This window comes from Neolamprologus brichardi, chromosome 12 (genome assembly GCF_056152115.1).
Source record: "Neolamprologus brichardi isolate AB-2024 chromosome 12, ASM5615211v1, whole genome shotgun sequence".
Taxonomy (NCBI): Eukaryota; Metazoa; Chordata; class Actinopteri; order Cichliformes; family Cichlidae; genus Neolamprologus; species Neolamprologus brichardi.
In genome coordinates, this window is record NC_142115.1 from 19,716,285 (window position 1) to 19,739,865 (window position 23,581).

At 41.4% G+C, this 23,581-nt stretch overlaps 2 protein-coding genes across 2 annotated transcripts; one reads left to right on the plus strand and one right to left on the minus strand.

The window, feature by feature from the left end:
* Nucleotides 1-939: 939 nt before the first annotated feature.
* p2rx2 (purinergic receptor P2X, ligand-gated ion channel, 2) lies at nt 940-6,815 on the plus strand. Its single transcript, XM_006784216.3, has 12 exons — nt 940-1,186; nt 1,716-1,851; nt 1,933-2,004; nt 2,086-2,161; nt 2,248-2,344; nt 3,761-3,841; nt 3,912-4,065; nt 4,621-4,751; nt 4,875-4,965; nt 5,345-5,410; nt 5,506-5,583; nt 6,106-6,815. The coding sequence occupies exons 1-12, from the start codon at nt 1,020-1,022 to the stop codon at nt 6,202-6,204; spliced, it is 1,248 nt and encodes a 415-aa protein (XP_006784279.1). The 5' UTR covers nt 940-1,019; the 3' UTR covers nt 6,205-6,815.
* On the minus strand, nt 6,456-22,390 carry pole (polymerase (DNA directed), epsilon). The gene is made up of 48 exons (XM_087849103.1): nt 22,151-22,390; nt 21,898-22,033; nt 21,724-21,804; nt 21,587-21,631; nt 21,419-21,511; nt 20,783-20,937; nt 20,548-20,692; nt 20,364-20,444; nt 20,153-20,260; nt 19,956-20,066; nt 19,783-19,868; nt 19,346-19,465; nt 18,930-19,062; nt 18,716-18,829; nt 18,382-18,594; nt 18,170-18,277; nt 17,939-18,067; nt 17,754-17,856; nt 17,519-17,665; nt 17,267-17,412; nt 17,009-17,157; nt 16,773-16,865; nt 16,338-16,640; nt 16,067-16,262; nt 15,687-15,901; nt 15,171-15,273; nt 15,008-15,088; nt 14,778-14,900; nt 14,493-14,702; nt 14,167-14,379; nt 13,934-14,077; nt 13,698-13,838; nt 13,459-13,612; nt 13,176-13,282; nt 12,866-13,042; nt 12,540-12,763; nt 12,104-12,324; nt 11,817-12,021; nt 11,554-11,727; nt 11,295-11,420; nt 10,072-10,204; nt 9,656-9,857; nt 9,444-9,575; nt 9,129-9,322; nt 8,844-9,044; nt 8,630-8,755; nt 8,359-8,448; nt 6,456-8,275 (listed from the first exon to the last, which is right to left on the minus strand). Exons 1-48 carry the CDS (start codon nt 22,213-22,215, stop codon nt 8,153-8,155), a joined length of 6,879 nt encoding a protein of 2,292 aa, XP_087705229.1. The 5' UTR covers nt 22,216-22,390; the 3' UTR covers nt 6,456-8,152.
* Between the last annotated feature and the right edge of the window lie 1,191 nt (nt 22,391-23,581).

Here is a 23,581-nt window from a genome sequence, read left to right on the forward strand (position 1 = left end):
GCATGGATGCCTGACAGAAGCTTCCATGTAATGTAGCAGGTTATTGGCTAGTAGTTGGATAGGACCAGTCCCTTCTGGGCATCCTTTGGAATCAGGACTGTCCGGCCTTCAGTTAGCCATTCTCGTCGTGTCTCATCCATTAGCAGGTGGTTCATTTGTGCTACCAGAGATTCATGGAGGGCAGTTAGCTTCTTTAGTCAGTATCTGTGTATCCTGTCAAGGCCTGGTGCTGTCCAAATCTTCATGCTTAAGACCCTTTCTCAGATGTCTACTACTATGATGGTTACTGGATCTTGTCCAGGGAGGTTGCTGTGGTCTGCTCTTAGAGCCACTAGCCACTGAGCATTATTGCTATAGGTTGCATCCATCCCCCACATGGTCTTCCAGTATTGCTAGGTCTCCAGCATTGGTGGGGCTGTTGTTCTCATATTGTTTCCCTGCCACTAAGAGTACCTTAGATGGTTTATTCTCCTGGCTTCAGTCTTTCTGGTATACCTTTCCAAGCAGCTACCCAAGGCTGCGAGTCTTTGCTTGGCAGTTTCCAAGACCTCAGGTATGGACAGGTTATTGTACTTATTTGGCATCCCCTTTTTCATCACACCTTTCTGCAGGCTTGACAGTTGACCATAAACATCCAGACCAACACACAGGGGTCAAAACCAGTCATTTCAATTTAAAATCGACAATTTAAAAACAGTTTATGTGCAAAGTAAGCCATTATGTAAAAAAAAAAAAGAAAGATAAAAAACTAATAACAAGAAAATGAAAGTTAAAAGAGTCTTGTACAGGGAGAAGCTGATCCAGGCATAAAGCTGATTTATCAGAATAGAGTGGCATAAAAAAAAATGAAGCCTGCCTTCAACCACATCAGGACCCACCCCCTACTCTCTCGTTCACTCACTGGTGCCAGGGATGCTTGAGAGAAATGCAGGCTGGAGCGGAGAAAAAGACATAATGACAGATATTTAAAGCTAAATATACAGATTCAATCATAAGACTTCACAAGAACATCTGAGGATATGACGGAAATGTGCCATAAAATCATCATGGGGCTACATAACTTCCTGAAGGAGTATATTCATGGCTTTTGGGACTATGAGACCCCCAAGGTGATGGTGGTTAAGAACAGAACTCTTGGCGTGATTTACAGGGGTGTTCAGTTTCTTGTGATCACTTATTTCATATGGTAAGCTTCATGTTTGTACTTTTGCATGTCTAATGACCAGGTGTGTGAACAATATATGAAATTCAAAGGTTTATTTTGTCTTTTCTACATTTTTTCTGTTAGATCTGTTGGTCTAAATGTGTTTTCTTTTAAATTTAATTACAGTAAAATTAAAAGCATTTTTAATGAATAATATTCATGCAGATAAAATAAATACACTACGGCTTTAAATTTGAACTCATGTAGTGCAGTTTTGTGGGGAGGAAATGCATCCCATTTGCAATTAACAGCATAAAATTCAACAATCCAACTGAGTGTGGCTCATCCCCTCTCTATATTATCAGAGATTTAAATGATATCCAAGGAGAACAGATGTAAAGTGTTTCAGATTTGAAATAAACTAAATGCCCTGAATTAAAGTACATCATCACCTTTTCTTGGCTTCAGCAAAGAGGGCTGAGCAGATCCAGCGTAACATGACACCTCCAATAAAAACTGACATCATGGTAGAAAATGTGATATTACCGCTGTCTCTTCTATCATCCTGAAGGTATGTCTTTATAAGTCAGAAAGCATACCAAGAGAGCGAAACCCGTCCAGAGAGCTCTGTTTATACTCTCATGAAAGGCTCAGCAATTCACGGAGATGAGATCCTGGACACTGTGGAGTATGCCAGACCCTCAGAGGTGATTTCTTCATTAAACTTGTGCAGCATAGCTCATGCTTGAGTTAACCACTTTAAGTCTTTTTTTCCCCTTTTTGTTTAGGGTGGCGATGTGATTAGCACAATACTGAGACGAGAATTCACGTTCAATCAGAGACAAGGCACCTGTGCTGAGGTGAGAGGTCATCTAAAATCTACTGAGTAACAAAGACACATTTTCCCTCCCATCACTGACATCTGTCTCTATTCACTTTAGCATTTTAATGTTGCCGATGCCAACTGCACCACCGATTCTGACTGCGTTGAAGGGGAAGTCAACTTCAGTGGCCACGGTAATGTTTTCACTTCTCATCTAATTTTTCTTCATGCCTTTTTTGGTTTGTATTTGCCACCCTTTGTTTCAAACACTTTCCTACAGGCAGAAGGACGGGCAGATGTGTTCAGTACTACAACCACACCTTTAAAACCTGTGAGATACAAAGCTGGTGTCCAATTGAGGAATACGCTGTAGTACGGTAAGATGGGTGCTACAGAATCATCAGCATCATGTCAGGTATATATGCATTGCTCTAAAAATCCATACAAGTTCTAAACAGACTCAAACTGAGCCTAAATATCCAAAAACATGGGAAACTAACATGAAATAAAATGTGAATTGGTGCAGCGATTTATTAAAACATGTGCAAACATACATGGAAATGAAGGCAAAAACAAAATGGTACAGTCCTAACAAGCTTGAAAGTCAATATTTACTGAACATACTCAGCCAAGCTTTCTTGTAATTTCTTTAAGTAGTCTTCAGGAATTGAGAGGCCGGTGAAGAATATGTAGGATGAGTTGTGTGGTAGGAGTGACAGATGTTTTTAAAGTGGAGGTGGGATTACATCAGGGATTGGCTCTGAGCCCTTTCTTGTTTGCAGTGGTGGACAGGCTGACAGATAGGGTCAGGCACGAGTCTCTGTGGACTGTAATGTTCACAGAAGGCACTGTGATCTGCGCTCAGAGTAGGCAGCAGGTGGAAAAGAGCCTGAAGAGGTGGAGGTATGCTCTGGAGAAAAAAGATATTAAAGTCAGTGGAAGCAAACAGAATGTGTGTGTAAATGAGGTAAACAGATGTTACAGTGAAGCTGCAAGGAGGAGAGGTAGTGAAGTAAGATGAGTTTAAAAACCTGTTTAAAAAAACATTTAAATTCACAGTGCACAAGAGAGGTGAAGAGGAGAGTGCAGGCAGGGTGGAGGGTGTCAGAGGTGATTTGTGACTATGATAGCAGCAAGAGTGAAAAGTCAAATTTACAAGAGATTTGGCTTGATGCATGATTTTGACAAAAAGACAGGTGGCAAAGCAGAAAACGTTAAGATTTTCTCTGAAATTGACCAGGATGTGCAAGATTAGAAACGAGTACATACAGCATACAGCAGTTTTGAGAGAGGGAAGTTGAGATGGGGCCAGATAGTCTGCTGTGGTGATCTCTAAAGGGAGTAGATTTCTGTTTGGTTATGCTTTTACTGCAGTGGCAGTCTTAAGCTTGAATTCTTTATATTATGTTACAAAAATGGGAAATACTGGAGCTTCCACCCCCAAAAGATATCTCTTGTGTAATAACTAGTAAAATTAGTAAAGCATTAAATATTAAGTCATCATTAAATACAGCTTGGAGAAAAAAAAGTAGTCATCAAGACACATCCAGATGAGTAAAACACAATAAAGTTCACATATTTTGGGGTTTTGAAAGAACCAAGAACCTTCTCTATATGAGAAAACAGATCCACTGTGCTTCCTTGGAGACAAGATGGATATTATCAGTTTCTCGGTCACTACTTTGACCAAATGATGACCAAAGCAGTCAAAAAAATTGTGTAACCTGAACCAGATGCAAAAACCACTTCAAGGTCACTTTAAGGAAATGTTAAATATTTGCTGTCTTCAACAGAGAACCACCATTAGAGGAGGCCATCAATTTCACAGTGTTCATCAGGAACTCTATCCACTTCCCCAAATTTAAAGTGCTGAGGTAGGGTCACATAGAAGTTAATACTTCTGGACATTTAAGCTGCAGATACTGATGTTCTTGTCTTTGGCAGGGGAAATATTAAGGATGCCCGAAACAAGCGAGACAGTAAGAGATACCTGAATAAGTGTCACTATGATGAGGAGCGTGACCCCTACTGTCCCATCTTCCGCTTGGGATACATCGCAGCACAAGCGAGGGAGAATTTTAGTGAGCTCTGCAACACCGTGAGTATGATGCCTGCACTGCATAGTGTTCACAATATTTCATTTGTGGAGAGTGTTTCTCATTTAAAAATGTGTGGATCAACATCAACCCCCAGCCAGCAATCTAAAATTAGAACAAATCTTAACATTACAATAGAAATTAGAATAAATTTATGTCTCTATAAATAAAATTCACATAGACATAAAATAGACATATAAAAAAAAGACAGAAACGCCATTCTTGCAATTTGTCCCAAATCAGCTATTATCAGTAAATATGAAACTTATTTTACAGTTTTGCAGATTCTTATGTGGTAACATCATTATGGTTTGTGCCGTCTCTATCCAAATTTCTCATTAGTTAATTCTAATCTGATTGGTGTCTTGGTGTTTGAATTTTCCCAAGATTACTTTTAGGATTTGCCCAGAAAGTACTCAGGCACGTATTGCATTTGTGTTACTGATAAAGTTTGAATACTTTATATTCTTCTTCTGGGATATTGCTGTTTACATGATGTCTTAAGAATGGCACCCACGAGGGTTAAAAATGACTACTGTCATGCTGTCTGAGTTCAGGGAGGAGTGATCGGTGTTTTCATCAACTGGAAGTGTAACTTGGATCTGGATCCCTCACACTGTAAACCCACATACTCGTTCCGTCGCCTTGATCTCCGAAAGGATCTGCCCGACGCTGGTTATTATTACAGGTTAGCACCGGCGTCCAACGCTGACTTTTATACTTTATTTTTAAAACAGTCTTTAAAACGCTCTTGTGCTATGCTCACCTGTTTTTTTTTTCTTGTTGTAATAATTTATGTGTAATTCTACAGGTTTGCCAAATACTACAGTAAGGATGGGGAAGAAACTCGGACACTAATCAAGGCCTATGGTATCCGTCTAGACATCATAGTTCATGGACATGTGAGTAGATTCTACTTTAGACCTGCTTATTGTTGTATCTATTGTTATATTATTTTTTTTATGTTATGTTTTTTTTATTTATTAGGAATGAACTCTTTAGTGTTACAAACATTTTCAATTTTCTACAATTTTCCCCCCAATATTTCAATTCAATTTGTGCCAAATCACAACAACAGTCACCTCAACGTGCTGTAAGCTGAACTGTTTACAACCAAGCTGAGAGAGCACCGTCGAGAAGAATACATTAAAATATGATTAAGATCTATCTGTCTGTCTGTCTGTCTGTCTGTCTGTGTTTTTAAAGTCTCAATATGTCAGTTTTTCCATTTTTAATATTTTCTGTACAACTCCATAACAACTGTGTGTCATTTTTGTGCAGGCCGGTAAATTTAGTCCTATTCCAACCATCATCAGCACAGTGACTGCTATGACTTCTGTTGGGATTGTGAGTATTGACTAATTTGTTTTTATCCTGAGACATTAAAGCGGCACCGTTCAATTAGTGTAACTGTTATTCTGCTTCATCTCCCCTCTCTGTAGTGTACAATAATCTGCGACTGGATCATGCTGACATTTATCGACAAGAATGAAGTCTACAGTGAGAGAAAGTTTGATGAAGTGAGCAAAAAAAAAGCATTAATCATTCAACGCAACTCAGTTTCATTTGTTTTTGTGAATTTTTGTGAATCTGCTTCTATATCCAGTAGAAGACTTTTATAAATAGAATTAAATTGTCCATCCAGAGAAGAAATCTAGTTTGTCTCCAGGTCTTGTGGAGAATGCTGCCAATTATTAGCTCATCAGCCTGAAGGACTGATGAGCTGAGGTCATGGGGAAGTGTCTTTTCACAATTCACAAGAATCGCTGCTCCTACAGTACTGTTCAAGATTTAATCAAGCATAGACATAATGGTCAGCTAATGGGTTTTCACTTAAACTGTGGTCAAAGTCAGGGCTACGTTTGTCATTTTATGGACAATAACCATGAGACTAACACACGTTGTGAAGCTCACTGGCTTCATTACTTTGCTCCAGGCACAAATCATACACCTTAAAATAAGATAAAATAAGACTGTTTTCTTATTTTTAGGGACTATTTTGTGAGATATGTTTGTCTAATAACATCTTCTGCCTTTCACAGGTGACCAAGGAGCCCACAAATCCCATACCCACAGAGCTCAGCTACATCAACAGCTTCGGCTCAAACCATTCTGACCTGTCAGACGGCGTACCGCTGTGACCAAAGTCCTCGCTGGCCAAGTGCACGGACTCCCCACCACCAACTGTGGCAAACAGCAACTGCATCTCAGGTGTCAGTGACAGCTCACTTTGACACTGTGCTGATGTTAGTGGGGATAAAAACTGGGAAAAGAAAGAGATCCCTGTGGAAATCTTTGCATAAGACAGTTAGTTCTCTTTAACTTGACACGACCTCAGAATATATTAACAGCATATAGAGAATGTGTTTATTTTGAAAACAGCAAACCATTTTAGTACACTGTCATGAGAAAAAGACTGGCAGCACTTTATAACAACGCCACACTAGGAAACATTAGTAAGTGCTTAATTCATCATTTGTTTGTCATTACTTCTCCTTAGCATGCCGTTTATAAATACAGATGTTTATCCATCATGTACAGCTATCACTGCTACCACATCACTGCTAGTAATAATCATAGTCATAATAATATATCAGCATTTATAAATGTCATACTAAGGAGGAGTAATGCTATATAAATGATGAATTTGGGCACTTGCTAATACCTTAATAATGTTTGATAGTATGGCATTAAAAGTGCTACCAAAAAATAAAAACCATACAGCATATGTCGATGTATTGTAGACATTCAATCCAACAATAAATAACCTTTAACTTGGTTCAAACATAAGGACTGGTGGGACTTTTTAAAAAGGAAAAACAAAATCATGAAATTGTGACAAAGATAAAACCGAAGCATCTGAAGGCTCTGATTCATTTCCTTCTTTCAGTCTGATGTGCTCAGCACACGGGAGGAAACTACCAGGAGAAACACAAGGAGGGCTATGAACAGTAATCGAATAATGCAGACATTTCCCATAAAATGGTTCCTGTAACAAGATTGTGGGGAAGTGTGAATCCATCTGGTTGCCAAGGAGCAAGACAGATGTCAGTGGTTTAAAAAAAACAACAAAAAACCCACAAAAATTTAAGACTCAAGTCGAATGATCAATATCTGCTATGAAGGTTGGCAGAAAGTCACTTAATTTTGGAAACTGTAGACTTGCACCATATAAAAAATTGTGAAGATTCACAGCATACAGCTTAAATAGTTTTTTGTAATTTGTCTGACAAACCATACTAACTAAATGTAACATTTGCTGAGATCCTGATGCAAATAAGTCATTTAAGAGCACAAAATTGCTCTCACCATTTCATTTTATCAACATACACGCAGAGCATGTCTATGAGAACCTCAAAGAAGTGAATCTGATTGTACAGCAGTTAAGTCTGAAATGTGATTACTTGTCTGGGAGACACCCACCAGGAGGTAACGTGAGTCATCTGTGAAACAATGAACTTAAAGTGAAGGGGATGTGTGGATTAAGGCAATTCTAAAGCACACATACATAACGTTCACTACCAGATACATATTTCCCATATGGGATAACGACAAAAAAAACAATTTCCAACCAGCCAGAAATGAATCTTTTTCAGTCTGCAAGGTTCAAATTTGCTCAATAAAAAAAAGTCATCTTCACTGTCGCCAAACCAAAGAAACAATGAAAGATTACGCAACATGCAATGAGGCAGCATTAGTCAAGTTTCACAGCAGAAGAAATTAGAGTGGATGCAGGTCATGTAATTGAAGCTGTGCGCAATTTACAGCAGACACATTAGCAGCAGAGGGAGGGAGGAGAAAACTGAGACAGCGTAACGACAGAGTAGATGTCATTTAGGAAAAATACAGAACTGCAGCAATCACAAGCAGACCAAGACACAAAAAACACATTTATTATCAGTGAAAATCTTCATACACATGCATAACTAATATAATCTAAACATATTTACAGGGGAATCATCTTGGTTACACAATCACACAGCAAGAAGCAGAGACCAATGCTGCTGAAGTTTGCTAAAACTCAAAAATGAATTTCAGCACTGTTTCCTGATTTGGATGGAGCGAAGGAAGTGTCAGTGAAGTTCATATTCAGTGAACACCCTGGTTGATCTGAGGGCTCATAACGAGCAGCCAGCCTATGGTCTCCTCCAGGAAGCTCATGTTGTAGTGGGATGCTATGTTCCTAAACACCGTGATCTGCTCAGAGAAGCTCTGTGAACAGACCAAAAACAGCAGTGTCAATAATATGCGTTCATCGCTGAACAGAGTGATGCCGTGTGCTTCAAAGTACGAACCTTGGCTGGGAAGGTGAGGTCAAAGTCTCCAGCACATTTGCAGTAGAGGGGCATGTTGGTTTCCTTCACTCCCTTACATTTGCTACACACCTGAAATTGAACAAAACCTGTGAGGCACCTTCTGGAAAATGGGCTGCCAAAAAGCATGCAAGTTAGATTTTACTGCCAGGAAAACAAACAAACAACCAGAAGTAGTGAGTGCATTTTTCTTATCATTTCATTGCTTAAATTTTGCCAGGTGTTTTGATATACTGAGCATTATTTTACCCACCAGATCCTGCAGCGTATAGCTCATCAGTTTCTTCTGCAGGGCTTCTACCAGAGCCATCTCAATAGACTCGGTGTCATACTGCGCCTGACAGTTAGAGCAGAACCACTGAGGCAAAACCGAACCATCCTGAGGAAAAGATAACAAGTTTATCTCATTTAGATTTCTGACTTTCACAGTTTCGAAATGTGATTATCAGGAGTTATTGTACTCTTACCTGTGCCACTGACGGGTCCTTGCAGAGGTCAAGGTCCCGACAGAAATTGCAGTGGTGACAGATAACCTCTGGCAGGATGTAGGAGTTACACGGGTCACGGAACTGGGCTTCCTCTGAAAACTCTCCAACATCCACAAGACGTAGGAGGTCTCTCTTCAGCTTGTTCACCTGATTTACAATGTTGGCGTCTAGTGTAAGAACCTAAACAAGGGAAGGATGGGGGAAATATAAATAACCGCTGCAGAAAAAAAAAGGAGCAGATTTCTTTCTTTTTTTTTTTTTTACCTGGCAGACATATTTGATAAACTCCAGTGCTGGGTTGTTGAGTGGAAGGTGTGACCCAGGCAGGATGGGGAACATCTCTGAGGTGTGGGTAACACTCCTGGTACCAGTGACCTTCTTCTGGATTTTCTGAGTGATGGTGAAAATGTTCTGTGTCAGCTCGCTGGACACGTACTCCTGGGAGAAGGAGATCATTCCTGTGGAAGAGAATTTTTAAAGCCGTAAACATTAAACACTCGGCTGAGCGTAATCTGCAGTTCCAGAGAAATACAACAGAAGTCTTTAGCACATACAACAGCTTCCTGATCAGCTTCTTACCAGGAAGTGCACTCAGATCCCCAATGGCCTGCTGGGAAGCCTGGCTGTTGCCACGTCTCTTTACTGGTGTTGCTCCTGGGCCGTTACGTCTCAGCTCCTCTTTCATGCTGTGATAGACCGCCGCAATGTACGCTGGCAAGGTAAAGGTGTTTTGAGAGTTAGTAACTTAGAAAGCAAAGAAAAAAAATGTTGGGAGATTTTCCTTCTTTTACCTGAGACGATCATGAGGAAGTACTTCTGACAGGAGGCGGTTTGAGGAAGATACTGCATGATATTCCAGTTACTCTCAATCAAATCCTCTACTTCATCCGTCTCTCCATCTCCGTCCTCCTCCTCAGCATTTTCTTCATCTTCATCCTCACTGCCATCCTCATCCCCCTCCTCTTGTCTGGTTTTCTTCTGTTGGGCTCCTTCCTACAAAAAACAAAAACAAAAAAACAACAACATTGGAGATGAATTCAGTTCAGGGCCTAATTGCAAAAAGAGTCGCCTCAAGGTGCTTTAGTTTGTAAGATAAAGACCCCCAAACCCCCAGCAATCAGACATCCCTCTATGAGCAAGCACTTGGCGACAGTGGGAAGAAAAAGCTCGCTTTTAACAGGAAGAAACCTCCAGTATCTGGCAGTACCTCTCCATACATGACGCTGGAGGGCAGTTTGCCCTTCACGCCACCATAGTTGGCAGGGTCCATCCACAGCAGGAACTCCCAGCACCGCGAGAAGGAGATGGACAAAGAGTGGAAAATTTCTTTGGAATGGATGCTAGAAGAGAAACGGTTAGAAATGTGAGATGTTGGGGTTACACGTAAAAGACTGGAAACAGGAAATTAGACTTTCAAAAGTTGCAAACAATAAAAGTCAAACATTTAAAAGGTATTGGTGCTTATTTTAGTCACATACTTTCAGAAAACCAGGAAAAAAACCCACAAAAATATTTCAAGAACCAAAATCCCAGGAGGTATGTATCTCTGAGTAGCAATATTGATTTTATATTCATATTTTGTCATAAAGTCAATATTTAAATATCACATCCATTATTTTAATGGGCAGTTCTCCCATTTTGGGTTTAATTTACAGAAATCACTTCAGTTGATGGAAACCACAACAATCCCTGCTGTCTCGCTCTTCTAATGGATTATTTTTGTTTTTCTGATTTTAGTGTTCTGGCTCTTGCTTTGCATCATGCATCATTTTACTAATATACTATTGTTAATATGTCAAAATAGCCAACAGCTGTGAACACATGCATGCATTTTTACATCTGATTGGATCTGATTTTCTCCAGTAGTTTACTAAAGGAGACGTGCAAAATCCCTTTAGTTTGTGATCCAATCAGAGGGGAGTGAATTTTATTGATAAATGATGTTAAACAGCCTAAAAAATGGAACCGATCAATTTTATTATCAGTTTTCTATCAGCTAAAAATCAAACAAACTTAGCAGCAGATTAAGATCAAATGTAACATAATTACATTTTCTGCATCATCAAGAAAATACATTCAATTTCCAGTGATGTGATGCACTAATGTTACAGCTGGAGTTTATTCTGCGAGGTTGCAAATAAAGACATAATTCTTACCTGTTTCCATCAAATGTTCTAATTAAGTGTTGTGACACTATTTTCACTTACATCTTGTCTATACAGTTAAAGTATTGTTTTAACTTTAGAATATTTAATTTAAATTTAAGATGGCACTTTTAGGGCCTCAATTGTATATATATTTTTTATACACATTGTGTTTGTAACAAAATCATTTCTCACTGGGATTAATTCTGATTTCGAAAATAAAAACATGTGAAAACTAAAACTCTGGTCATCCCAGATCAGACTGGAGAATTTAAAAAACACTGACCTGTTGGTGATATACTCAACATAGCCAATGGCATCATCAATCCTGCGTTTTTTAGTACACAGAATGATCCTGTTAAAGTTTCCGTACACCACAGTCGAGCCGAGACGTTTGAACTCTGCAACCAACCTAAGGCCAGAATGAGAGAATGAGGTCTGGATAAATGGAAACTGAATATCATCATACTGATGTAGAGTTTACCATTATTTCAAAAGAAAGCTTTTAGATTTCATTTTTGAAGTATAAAGGATTTGGCACTCACTGCAGAAACACTTTCTTCATCATGTTATGCAGGGTGCGGTGCAGGGCGGGGTCATACAGCAGCGAGCTGGGGGAGCGCAGCCAGCGGTAGAAATGCATCACCTGGTTGTCTGCATACACATTGTGGTACTGTGTGATCTCCCTGACCCATCCCACCACCATGCTCTTTAAGATCCTGCTCAGAGAACCCAGAAAAATTAATCAATGAAAATTGTGGTTTGAGCAAAACACAAATCTTGCGCTCAAACACAGAAGTTTACACACCTGAAGGTGTTGGAGCAGAGAGCTGTCTCATCGTAGCTAGCCAGAGCACTTGCTCCCTGGTTTCCTGACATCATGTCCTCCAAAGATGCCTGCTGGATCACATCAAAACTGACGCCCAGGCTGGCTCCGCCCTCCATGTCGTTGACATGCTGAGACTGGAGGATGGTGTTCACCGCCAGGCTCTGCAGGTCCAACTCCACACATGCTGCACGAAAGATGACGATTAAGACAGACTTCAAAAATCCCTCTAGTGATTTTCTTTTTTTTCCTTTTTCTTTTTTTTGTACCTGTTGAATAACATCCCTGAGCATTGATCTCCACAGAGCCTCTGTCATCATTTTCCATCACCAGACGGCTGTCATCAGCCTCTTTTCCTCCCAGGTCAGGCCTGGATGTGGGTGAAAGCCATAGCAGGTGGTTGTGCTTCCGTAGATGTCTTGCCAAAAACAAGTCTGAGCCAAAGATGGACACATCCTGTGGCAAGTTCCCCACAGGTAAGTGGTAATATCTGAAAGTAAAAAAAAAATTCAAAAGTGCTTGAAAATGTTTTAAAACAATTTCTGCTGCCTGGATAAATCTTTTATTAGAGGCTACAACCACAAAGTTAGCATGTAAGATGTTTATAGTGTCCTCTTACTAAAAAAAATGGTTTAAATAAAAATAAAATGTCTTCCTTTCTGTCTGGAGCAACCTCATGTGTGAAGAGAAACATGGAGATCACACCTGGCCATGTCAAAAGCCTGTGACAGACAGCTGTCCAGGTTGAGGTAGTGGCGGATCATGCGCCGGGCACCGAGCCGTTGCCAGTCCAACACATTATAGCTGATCTCATCAACCACATGAACCGGAACGACCGGGAACTCCTCGAGCACCGGCATCCCGGCCGTCAATCGACGCAACTCCCAGTTTGACTGCACTGCGATGAGGGTGGGCCCACGGCGCTCCTCCTGTCAACAGCAACAAACAAAGCAGGCATTTGCAAATTTAGTCGCATGAAACTTAAAGATTAAAAAGTAATAAAAATGTTAAATATAACCAGATTATTTTACCTTGTAGTTTAGGAGTATTCGTTGGAGTGCACGTGAGATCGCCTTCATGTCATTTTCAGCCCGCACCTCAAAGGTGTGTTTCTCTGGAGGCAGAAGCTCCTCCGTCGTTTTCTCCAGGAGGGCCGTGCGTTCAGCTGTGTAGAGGTTACTCAAGTTGGGCATCTGGTTGCTTCGAACCTAAAAAACGCAAGCCAACAACTGAGCTTTATTCTCAATGCAATTAAATGTCATAATGGTACTGAGAGGAAAACAGACTTCTTCTCTGGTATTAAAACAAAGAGGAAACTCAAAGAAAGCCCATTATTCTTACCGTGTCCAGGACGAAGATGCTAGCTTTGCGCTGAGAGGGGATGAAGAGGCCAAACAGAGCCTTGTGGCCTTGGCTGTGATGATACAAATACATGTGGCGAACACTCCCTGAGAAGCAAACATAGTAGTTGCAGATCAAAATTCACAAGTAATTGCAGTGAAACGGTTTTCTTTTTCACAAAAGGGAAAAGTAATAATTTAGTAAATATTAAATTGTGACATTTATGACCATCAAAAGTCTGCTGTCAAAACTTTTAAATCTAAAGTGTCTGAATGACTCTTACCAGGTTCCAGGTAGCTAAACTGGGCCAGCGATCTCATCTCCAGATGCTCCAGATCAAACGTGTCGGCCTCCCTTCCGGCCATATCTCTCACAACATGTTTGTTGACCATGCACACACATCCTAGCTGCACCAAAGCTCGAAACAGCAAAGGAACCTGAAACAAACGACTCGCTGCGTTCTGTTTCCAGTACTATACAGTTATAACACGGCCACTATGCAGTGTAAAAAATTACACTGACCTGTGTTTCATAGACTCCTTCGATGTCAGGTGCAGAGAGGTCTGCGTTGATCTCATTGATGTGCTCTTGGTACATGTCCTCTGGCACAGAGTACTCATAGAGGTAGTAAACCATGTTGGAGCGAGGCAGCATGCGGTTCACCTGTAATCACACAGCTCTGATAGTCATTTTGGATAACTTCTTCTATAGTCACAGTGATGTCATTGCATTATTTAATGTATTTTTTTGTAGCGTGCCTTTTTGTACGTCGCTCCCTCCTCCTGTTTTGGGACTTTTTGATTGACGTAGAAGACACGCGGGATATTGAGTTTCATGCAGTGGAGGTCATTTCCAATCACAGCCCAAAGCTTATACAGACCAGGGTGACTAGTTTCTGCAATCTGAGAAAAACAAATGTAAAAGTAGAGAAGATCAATATCTTTATATTATGAAATTATTTGTGGATGATAACAGGATCGCTCTGCACTACCTGGACAATTTGCCACGGCATATCGAGGATACTGCGAGCTGTTCTGCGGAGGAAGCTCCCCAGGCCTGTGATGGGACCACCTCTGATCACTCCTCCGCCCACTGGTTGAGCCTCCCCATCCAGCAGCCTCCTCCTCTTTTTCCTCTCCTTTCTCTGCTTCAGCTGTAGCTCCCACTTTTTCTTATGGTAGCGCAGCCAAACTTGACGTTCCTCCTGCACACAGAAAAAGTTGTTTGAACCTTTTAACATTCACCACTGGAACGTCTTGGATTCCAAATGCATGACAATGTCTCAAGCTTAATATACTGAAACCTCTGCTTTCCTACCCGTGTTTTTCCCGTGGGAGGGGGCGGTCCCAGGATCTCTCGCCAGGACTGCGTAAGCTCTAAATCCTGAGACTCCACCTGGCTGCCGTCTCCCTGTGACGCCCGCTTCCGCTTAGTGCTGATAAGGATAGCTGGCTGCAGGGGTTTGGGTGGCATCCCAAAATCCTCTATGTCAGCAGCAGGGCCTGCTTCAAGAGGCTGATGGGCAATCTGAGAGCGAGGAAGACATTTAGAGTGCAACAATAAGGCTTAGTGGTTGACACTTTACTGTGATGTTAACCTTACCTGTCTCTTGCCTTCGCTGGTAAACAGCTCACTAATTTTCTTCTGCTTGTATATGTCATTTTTCTCCAGGAGTTTCTTGTGTAGCCAGTCAGGATGCCTCACTCTGGGAACAGGATTCTTCACCTTATGGAAATAAAAAGTGGAAGGTGCCATTATTATTTTCTTAATCAATTAAATTAATTATTTAGTTTTAAGTTTTCTGTTTATTTTTATTTTTTTAAACATTTTACCTGTTGCAGAGCAGCAGGAATGGTGATGATTTTCTGGATTGCACTACCCAACCTCTCTATGTAATAGCTCCAATCAAGGATCTGGAAAAAAACCATATGACATGAAAGTACTTGAACATTTTTGTCTTTGTTATTCGCATTTAATTTTACCCTTAAAACTCACAGAGCGGATGTCCATGTCATGCAAGCTGGGCATCTTCAACCACTTGCGAAGGAAATGTTTCTTGACGCTCGGCTCGGCCTGAAAGATGGCTAGAGGAATGGCCCTGATGCACAGAAGCAAAAATGAGCCGATGGCTTTAACTTCTGATCATATTAGAGATCGCTAGTTTCCTAAGGATATTCAAAAATGGGAAAGCGAGCTCAAGAAAAGTCTTTGGTGCTGTGTAACACCAGGAAACCTATCGAATCAGTAGCCTAGTTTTTAAATACGGTATTGCTGCAATAGTCTGATGTGAGAGATTTTGAAGTTGCAGTCTCAATATTAGCATTGTGGACGTTATCATCTTTTCACTTTTGTTTTGGTTTTTTAAACCAGACCTGACAACCGAGGCACCGCACACTCACACAGTAGCAACTTACCAATTATAGTGTAGCTACAGCCTAAAGGTTTCCCTGCTTTACCATCTAACATATTCAGTACGGTACAATAAGTTTACTTTCGCGGCAACTGTCGAACCTTTCTGTGACAGGGGAACCCTCAGGTTTTCGGGAGATGACATAGCGACAGCTCAGACCGGCATCTTTCACCATTTGATCCCCCAGGAACTCTGCCAGCCTCTTAGCTGTGCTGATGGACGTGGACTTCTGCTCACCGTAATCTTCGAGCTTTCTAGACATTGACCGATTCTCTGAAATCAGGTCAAAAAGCTCTGCATCTGGCATGTTGGCAGCCTGCATCACACATGAAATGATCCAGTGAGTTTTTTTGTTATGCATTTTCTATAAAAATTATTCTTATGCAATAAACGACCGCTGAACAATACAATTCAGAAATATGTCAAAAACACCTTGTTACAGGAGACCCTAGTTTATCAGAACCTGATCAGAGATATGCACCTTGCTGTAAAGTACATCCAGCCAGTAGTCGGCCACTTTGGCCACTGAAGCGTAGACCTCCTCTAGAGTAGTTCCTTTGAGGAAAGCCTCGAACACAGACGACTGAAAAATCTTGATGAGCTGGAGCTCTCCTCTTCTCTTCACTTCAAAACCCTTCAGCTCGGCTAAAGAACCATCCTCATTAAACACAGCGTACCTAAAAAGAAAGGCCACTCTGTTAATTACACCCTGTAAGAAGGCCACAAATCATTTCACAAAATTATCACCTTACCTCTTTTTCAGCTTCTTGCCCTCCTCTTTGGAGGCTGGCAGGATCATTGCCAGATACGGTCCGTCCACCTCAAAGAAGATGCTGTTCTCTGCCCTGATGTTGTAAGTGACGGACGCGGGGTCGACCAGCTCGTGGTACTGATCGTTGGTAAATCCCTCTTTTACCATGATGTTCAACATGGCACCCGGGTAGGAGATAGTCACCTTGGGCTTCTTCTCGTTACTGGTCTTCACCACAAAGTTCTCCGGGAAGGTATTGGGGAGGACACACCAGATACCATCAGTGTCCAACTCAAGAGGCCTCCTGTGTCACAGAGACGGAGATTTATTGCAGCATTTTTACAGTTGAATAAACTGACCCGCAGCATAAAATATAAATTGTAAAGTGCGTGAGCTCAATTAAAGCCAACATGCTGGCAAGAATTATGCAACTCACCCTATTTGCTCAATGAGCTCTCTGGCCTGAGTAATAATATTGGCTCCAGTGAAACACACAATGCCGGCCATCTCCATAGAGTACCATCGGGCCCTGATGGAAACATATTAAAAAACAAACAAAAAAAACACAGAGAGCATCAAGTCTACAGCACTCAGTACTGACTGCAGCGAAAAGCTCAGGTAACAGCGCAAGTGGATCTGTGATGATTGATGAAAACCGCGGCCGGCTCCTACCCCTTCCTCATGACGTAGCCGTAGAAAGAGTTGAGAATGCACTTGTGAGCGAGCTGAAGGGATTCGTACAGGATCTCCATGTTTTTGCAGCGCTTCACCTCAGCGGCGTCTCCACTGTCCTGAGCTGACGAAAGTTTCTTCTTCCACACCTAAAGCAAAGGTAGCACCGAAAAGAAAACCTTTACCGCACGCAATTATGCAAAAATAAATATATAAATGAGACAAATCAGGCATAATTTGATCAAATAGCTACAATACCTTGTGAAGTCCTTTGAAATCATAACGGCGATCTCTGAAAGCTCTTACAGTATCCACATAGAAGGAGTTCTCCCTCTGACAGATGGTGGTAACTCGCTCCTCCAGCTTGGTGACGTGTGTCTTTTTATAGGCCTTCTTACAATAGTCTGATTTAAAAAAATAAAGACAGGACTAACTTTAGCCCTAATAACCCACTATTTTGATTACTTATAGTCAAAGTCTACTATAAGGAGCCAAAAAGAAAAGAGGAACCTGCGAGACGTTTCTTCTCATGCTTGGCCTGCTCCTCCCTGGTGAGCGTGTGGAAAGCCCGAGGTGGACCGTTGGGGAACAGTGGCGGGAACTTCTCAGACTCAAGTTGCTGCTGGATGCGGTGAAACTCACTGCGGCTGGCGGGCACTGCAGAGAGAGACAGCGAGAGACAAAGGTTTCGTTTTTTCCCCCAAATCGCTTAAAAGCAGAGTACAAATATCCAAAGATAACTTACTGATTTCGCCTCTCCATTGCCAGGTCATCCTCCTCTGACACGTGGCACCAGGCTTGTTGAAGTCACAGGCAGCACACGTGGCCTCATCAACCATAGCAGATGGCTACAAAATTAGAAGATAAAGACTAAATTTAATGCTTTTCTAGATGTGATTATAAGCATTTTTTGATTAATAAAGTAATAACCTGAAGGCGGTTGGTGAGAATAATATTGGGGTACATCGCCCCAACGTCCAGATGGTAGATGAGGGGACATTCAATCCTGTTTGGAACCTCCTTGAGGGACGTCAGCTTTTTCTTAATTTCGTCACAAACCTGAGAAAATACCGGCGTTGATTCTGAATTTCAAGCTCAGAAAAAAAGTTGAGTAACTTATTAAAAAAAGACAGACAGAGGCAACTCCCCTCCTCCACAAACCTCATTAAAGTTAGTGACTTGCTCCAGAGGGATTTTCTCCTCTTCCTTGATGGCGTGATGCATCGTTCTCTCAACTCTTTGCAGCAGGAAGTCAAATGCAGCCGGGTTCTGTTGCAACATCAGAAATGAGAGCAACGTTTAAAAACAAAAAACAAAACAAAAACAAACAAGTGCCGATGAAGAGTGAGCTCTGAGAAGTGAGCAGACTGTACCATTTTGAAACGGCAGGGGATGTCACTCCGAAACACTCCAGACTCCAGCGCCTCCACGTGACCACCCACGTAAGTCTCGGAGTCCAGGACGTGGCCGTCGTCTGTCAGTTTGTTGAAGATCTGCTCCTGCTTGTTGGGGAAGATGATGTTGGCGTGGAAGGCCTGCACCATAAGTAAAGCTTCACACAGCGTTCCCGAACCTTTACGCAGCACCTGAAACAGGTGAACAACACAAGAAAGGAGAGACTGGTAATTAGTAAAATGCACTTTAAAAAAAAAAAAGAAAAGAAAGAGAACTTAACTTAATTTTTTGCAAAGCACGCCACAGACGAACCTCATCGGGCTCCATGGGGATGATGGTACACAGAGCGAAGATGAAGGGGTGGACATATTTCATGTACAGGTAATATGTGGCCACGGCATCTGACACAGAATAGGTTGCTAGAGTCTGACAGGAAGAAAGAGAAAAGACAGTAAGTGGAAAGTTAACATCCCGTTAAAAATGATTCCGGTTTTTATTTTATAAAGACGGGAGTTTAGTTCTGCACCTGCGGCTCCTCAGTTGCCATGCGGCACATTTCTTCTGGGTCGAGCTCCACGGGGTCATAACCAAGTTTGGCCTTCGCCGCTGCCTTCAGATTGTGGCTTCCCACCGGCAAGTAGCTGTCTCTCTTTACCCACCTGATACAGGATAAGGAGGTTTGAAGTTGGATATATGAAAAACCAACATTACATATAACATTTACTTTGATTATATGTGTTAAAATGTGGTTAAACATGAGATTTTAAATCTTTATAAAATGCTTTCTATGTGTTGACAATAGACATTACACAAGAATCATAGTATCCAAGTTATAAAGCTACGGACAGAAAGAGATGCATGCAAATGTTACCAAGAACATAACCTCCTTGGTGGAGGTAAAGTGTATGCTTATCATTTTAAGAGTGTAAAACTTTTGCACACCTTAAACAATCCATGTGGATGGCCTGACTGGCCTTGTACTCTCCCTGGTTATCTTTCTGAAAACCGATCTCCCTGTGCATGCTCAGTCCATGGAGGGCAGCCCGAACCTCAATGAAAGGCCTAGAGAGAAACAGTATGAAGAGATGTGGAGGATCAAGAAAAGTAATCAGTATAACAAACAGAATAAGAATAAATATCTAATATAATCAGCTTTTTAACAGTTTAAATATTTCACTATTAACAGCTTCATCATTATGTCGTAGCTGCTTATTGTCACAAAGAACTGGTTCTTGGGCCACTTTTGCTCAAGCTGAAGTGAAACCAAGGACTTAAAAATAATAAAAAGTGTTCACTGCAGCCACTGCCTGTAATGTATTCTACCCACTTCACCTTTAAAGTAAGTAACTGGCTTTTACAGAAACAGAAAATAGGCTTACCAATCAAAGAAGTCTCCGTTGTAGGTCACAAAGATGTTTGGCTTTGTTTCTTGAACGTGATCAAACCACCTCTGAATGAGAGCTGCCTGCAACCGTTACAGCGCGTTATTAAACTGACAGAAACACACAGCAGCCTATTATTCATCAATGCTTTATTGTTAGTGGCTACATACCTCATTGTCCTCATTAAAAACAGTGAATGGCCCTTCATACTCAGGTTTGGGGGTAAACTCAAAATCCTCAATGTTCTCAGAGACGATCTCTCGGTTTGTGATCAGAAACCCCTACGTGAAAACACAAGGACTGTTAGATGATATTACAAACAGGAACGTAACAAAAACTTGAAAAATCAAACGCAAATGAACCTTACCTGTCCATCTATCATGTAGGAGATCATCATAATTTGATCCGTCTCTGCGTCTGGGAATTTCAGCGGAAGCTTGGTGGTCTCGATGTCAAACGCCAAAACGACAGGGTCCTGCAGGGAAACAACGTTTCACAGAAAAGCCCCGACATAAATCAAAACTTCAGTATAACTCTGAATGAATGATGGAAGGCTTAAAACGACAAAATCCTGATACCGGTCGCTCCACAAGATCGTCTCTCCGTACAATCTCTGGCGGGTAAGCGCTGCCTCTGTATCGAACATTGTACCAGTGAGCCTGAAAAGTAAAGACAGTTAAGATAAGAAGAGCACGCACAAGTGCACAGGTGTAGAGGAACACCTCACTAGAAAACACTGGAACCAGACATAGTTGATCTTACCACGTGGATCTTGAGGTCAATGGACACACGCACATGGTAAGGCACGTCATACTCTCTCATGTCCACTATGTTGTCTAACTGATCTGAAATACTCTTTGACATCCCGTCTTCATCCACTGAGGTCACGTTGCCACCTGATAGCGCACTAAGAGAACAAAAAGGTGTCCAGGGGTTATTATAAAGCTGGAAACGTCAGGCGGAACATCAAAGGAATCTAACGAAGGTTCGGTGATACCTTGACAACATTGAGGTGTAGGCATCGTTGGACTGCTCCCTCTCTCTGTTTTTACGTACCGCCGGGGCAATCTCACGCTTGACCTTCACGAGGTCGTCCACGGTGTTGAACGCCAGCTTGATGTAGTTTCTCTTCAGTCCGACAAGGTGGTTTGGCTGGAGACACCAGATCAGCAGAATCAGCATGTGAGTGGCTGCACAAAGTCAACACTAGCAGCCAATAGGGAAGTATCCTTCACAAACATCTCAAGAGTTTACACAGAATAGTCCAAAAAAGGGAAAATATCCAGTAAGTGGCAGTACACCTCGTTGATGCCACATTTGGATGGTTCAGTCAGAATCTGACATAAGCAAAATGAAAGCATGGATCCATCCAGCCTTCCAACCCAGTACTAGTGAGGCATATCTAATGAAGTGTCTGGTGAGCATACATAAACAGATTAGATTTTTAAATGAGTGAAAATGTGTTGTGGTGGTGCTCTTGTCAAAAATCATCCATTAATTAAACCACCAACTATTCCTTCATTAATTCTGTGTAAATAAATATAGAAAATATTTATTTATCTACATTTATTTTACTTATTTATTTACTCACTATTTATTTATTAGATAACTTAAAGTCAGTTGAAACTCTCACCAGGTCCAGGTCCTCTTTTGGGAGAATTTCGAGCTTTGCCACCTTTCCTTGGAACTTCTTAGATAAGTATGAGATGACTTCTCTCTCGCAGTTCTGGACATACACATTTTGTTATTTATTACTTTGAAAAAAAATGTTCACTTGGCATAATCACAGTCACTAACTTACCTTTTTCGTCGCAATGTAAAAGTATGGCTTGAAGGGCAAAGACACCTACAGCACAGACAGAATACATGAGAGAAAATGTAAAATGCAGGACATTTAAGAAGCTGCGTTACAGCGCTCTGCTTTCCTCCCAAACACACCTTGAACCTGCTTCCATCCTCCTGTATGAAATAATAGTCCACCGCGCTGATCATCCTCTTGTCTTCATCCAGGATCTCTGCCTACAAATGCAGAGCATAAAAAATAAATGTTATGAGTTTTTTTTTTTTTTGCAGCAGACAGAAAGTAAAAACTGCCGCAGTGCGAGGACTCACGGGGTGCATGTTGATCAGCCAGCCCGTTTTCTCTCCCGGCTCCTTCATCCTGTCGAACCCGAAGCGAGCGTCCATCTCGTCGGTGAACTGACTGCGCTCCAGCCGCTTGAGGGCCGATAAGGAGGATCCATCATCCCTGGTTCAAACGCACACAACAGTGACACTAAATTCTGACAGTCCTCGGTCATCCATTAATATTCTGAATAACAAAGTGTTATGAAGCGTTTGATCTGTTAGAGCTGCTGGGACTTACTGGTTTTCCGGATCCCCACTCGGTCCTCGGTCCGCTTTGTAGCGTCCACTGTTCTGCAGAACCATCTTCTATCGCGATGTTCCGGGTACAAAACACGAAAACAAAATAGCTAAACGTGTGCGTGAAGCCGCATTTGAAGACACGCCGCTTTAATTTCAAAGTTTTGTCTGGTGGATTTGTCTGCGCCTGTCACAGACTCGCCTGCTGTTTTCCTATTTTGGCGCGTTCGTGCAGCTGCCGCGAGAGGACGGAGCTGAGAACCGGAAGTACAAAGATCGTTAATGAGAGAGATGAACCCCTCACGGTGGTGTTGTGACGTATCTAATTAGGTTGAATGTCGTGTTCATTGTAACGTTGGTGCTCATAGATCTGCCTTTAAAAAACAAAACAACAACAAAATAAAAACAATACGTTAGAAAGCAAAGTGTTTACGTGATTTTGTGTAATTCAGAATATTTTAAGTTACATTATGCAATATGGAACTGCTTAAAAAGTAAAGGTTTTTTGGGTGATTTGCAACAAATGTAAGTCACTACTGCTTGCTGGTAAAATTCAGCCTTCCCTGTCAGATATTACATATGATATCATATATGACATTACTTTAAAAAAAAAAAACACCAAACTCTGAGGGTTTTTGAGCATGAATCGTTTGTGCAAAAGGATCTCAATCAGATTTGAGTCTGGACTTTGGCAAGGTCTCTCCAAAGACTTCATTTAGTTTAAAAAAAAAATTGTTTCTTTGTTTCTAACCATTCAGTTGTGTACTTGCTGGTGTGTTTTCGATTATTGTCCTGCTGCATAATCCAAGTCCACCCTGAGCTTCAGGGCACGATCTGATGACCAGACATTCTCCTGCAGGACTTTCTGGTAGAGAATAAAATTCATGGATTCACCAATCACTGCAAGTCTTCCAGGACCTGAAGCAAAAAAGCTGTTCATACTGCCACCAGGACGTTTGACTGTTGAGTGTATTCTTTTTATGAAATGCTGTGTTAGTTTTACAGCAGGTTTAATGGGACTCAAAAAGTTCACCTTTTTCTCATCAGTCCACAAAAATCTCAGGGATCTGGGAAGGGAAGCTGTGTTTTTGTTGGCAAATGTGAGACGAATCTTTGTGTCCTTTTTGTTCAGAAGTGGTTTTTGCCCCGGGAGTCTCTCATGGGTGCCATTTTTGCCTAGTCTCTTTCTTATTATTGAATCATGATCACTGACCTTAACTGTTCTGCATGCTCTTGGAGTCAGTTTGGGAGGATGACAATTGGAAAAGTTCATCACACACATAATACAGAATTAACAGGAAATGAAAACAAAGGTGGGCATCATATCAATCAAATTCCATTAATTTGAAAAAAAGGTGCTTGTTGATACATTGATTTTAATATGAGCTGAACGGTCTTAAAGTTCACGTACACCTTGTCCCCATTGTTCATG

What these genes read in the sequence shown, in the direction of transcription:
- p2rx2 (XM_006784216.3), top strand. Translation starts at nt 1,020, where the DNA reads ATGACGGAAATGTGCCATAAAATCATCATGGGGCTACATAACTTCCTG. An exon ending in TTAGTGAGCTCTGCAACACC is followed by an intron (nt 4,066 to 4,620) that starts GTGAGTATGATG and finishes GTCTGAGTTCAG; the next exon opens with GGAGGAGTGATCGGTGTTTT. An exon ending in ACATCATAGTTCATGGACAT is followed by an intron (nt 4,966 to 5,344) that starts GTGAGTAGATTC and finishes ATTTTTGTGCAG; the next exon opens with GCCGGTAAATTTAGTCCTAT.
- pole (XM_087849103.1), bottom strand. Translation starts at nt 22,215, where the DNA reads ATGGTTCTGCAGAACAGTGGACGCTACAAAGCGGACCGAGGACCGAGT. An exon ending in TGGATGTACTTTACAGCAAG is followed by an intron (nt 15,902 to 16,066) that starts GTGCATATCTCT and finishes TGTGTGATGCAG; the next exon opens with GCTGCCAACATGCCAGATGC. An exon ending in GCTATACGCTGCAGGATCTG is followed by an intron (nt 8,449 to 8,629) that starts GTGGGTAAAATA and finishes GTTCAATTTCAG; the next exon opens with GTGTGTAGCAAATGTAAGGG.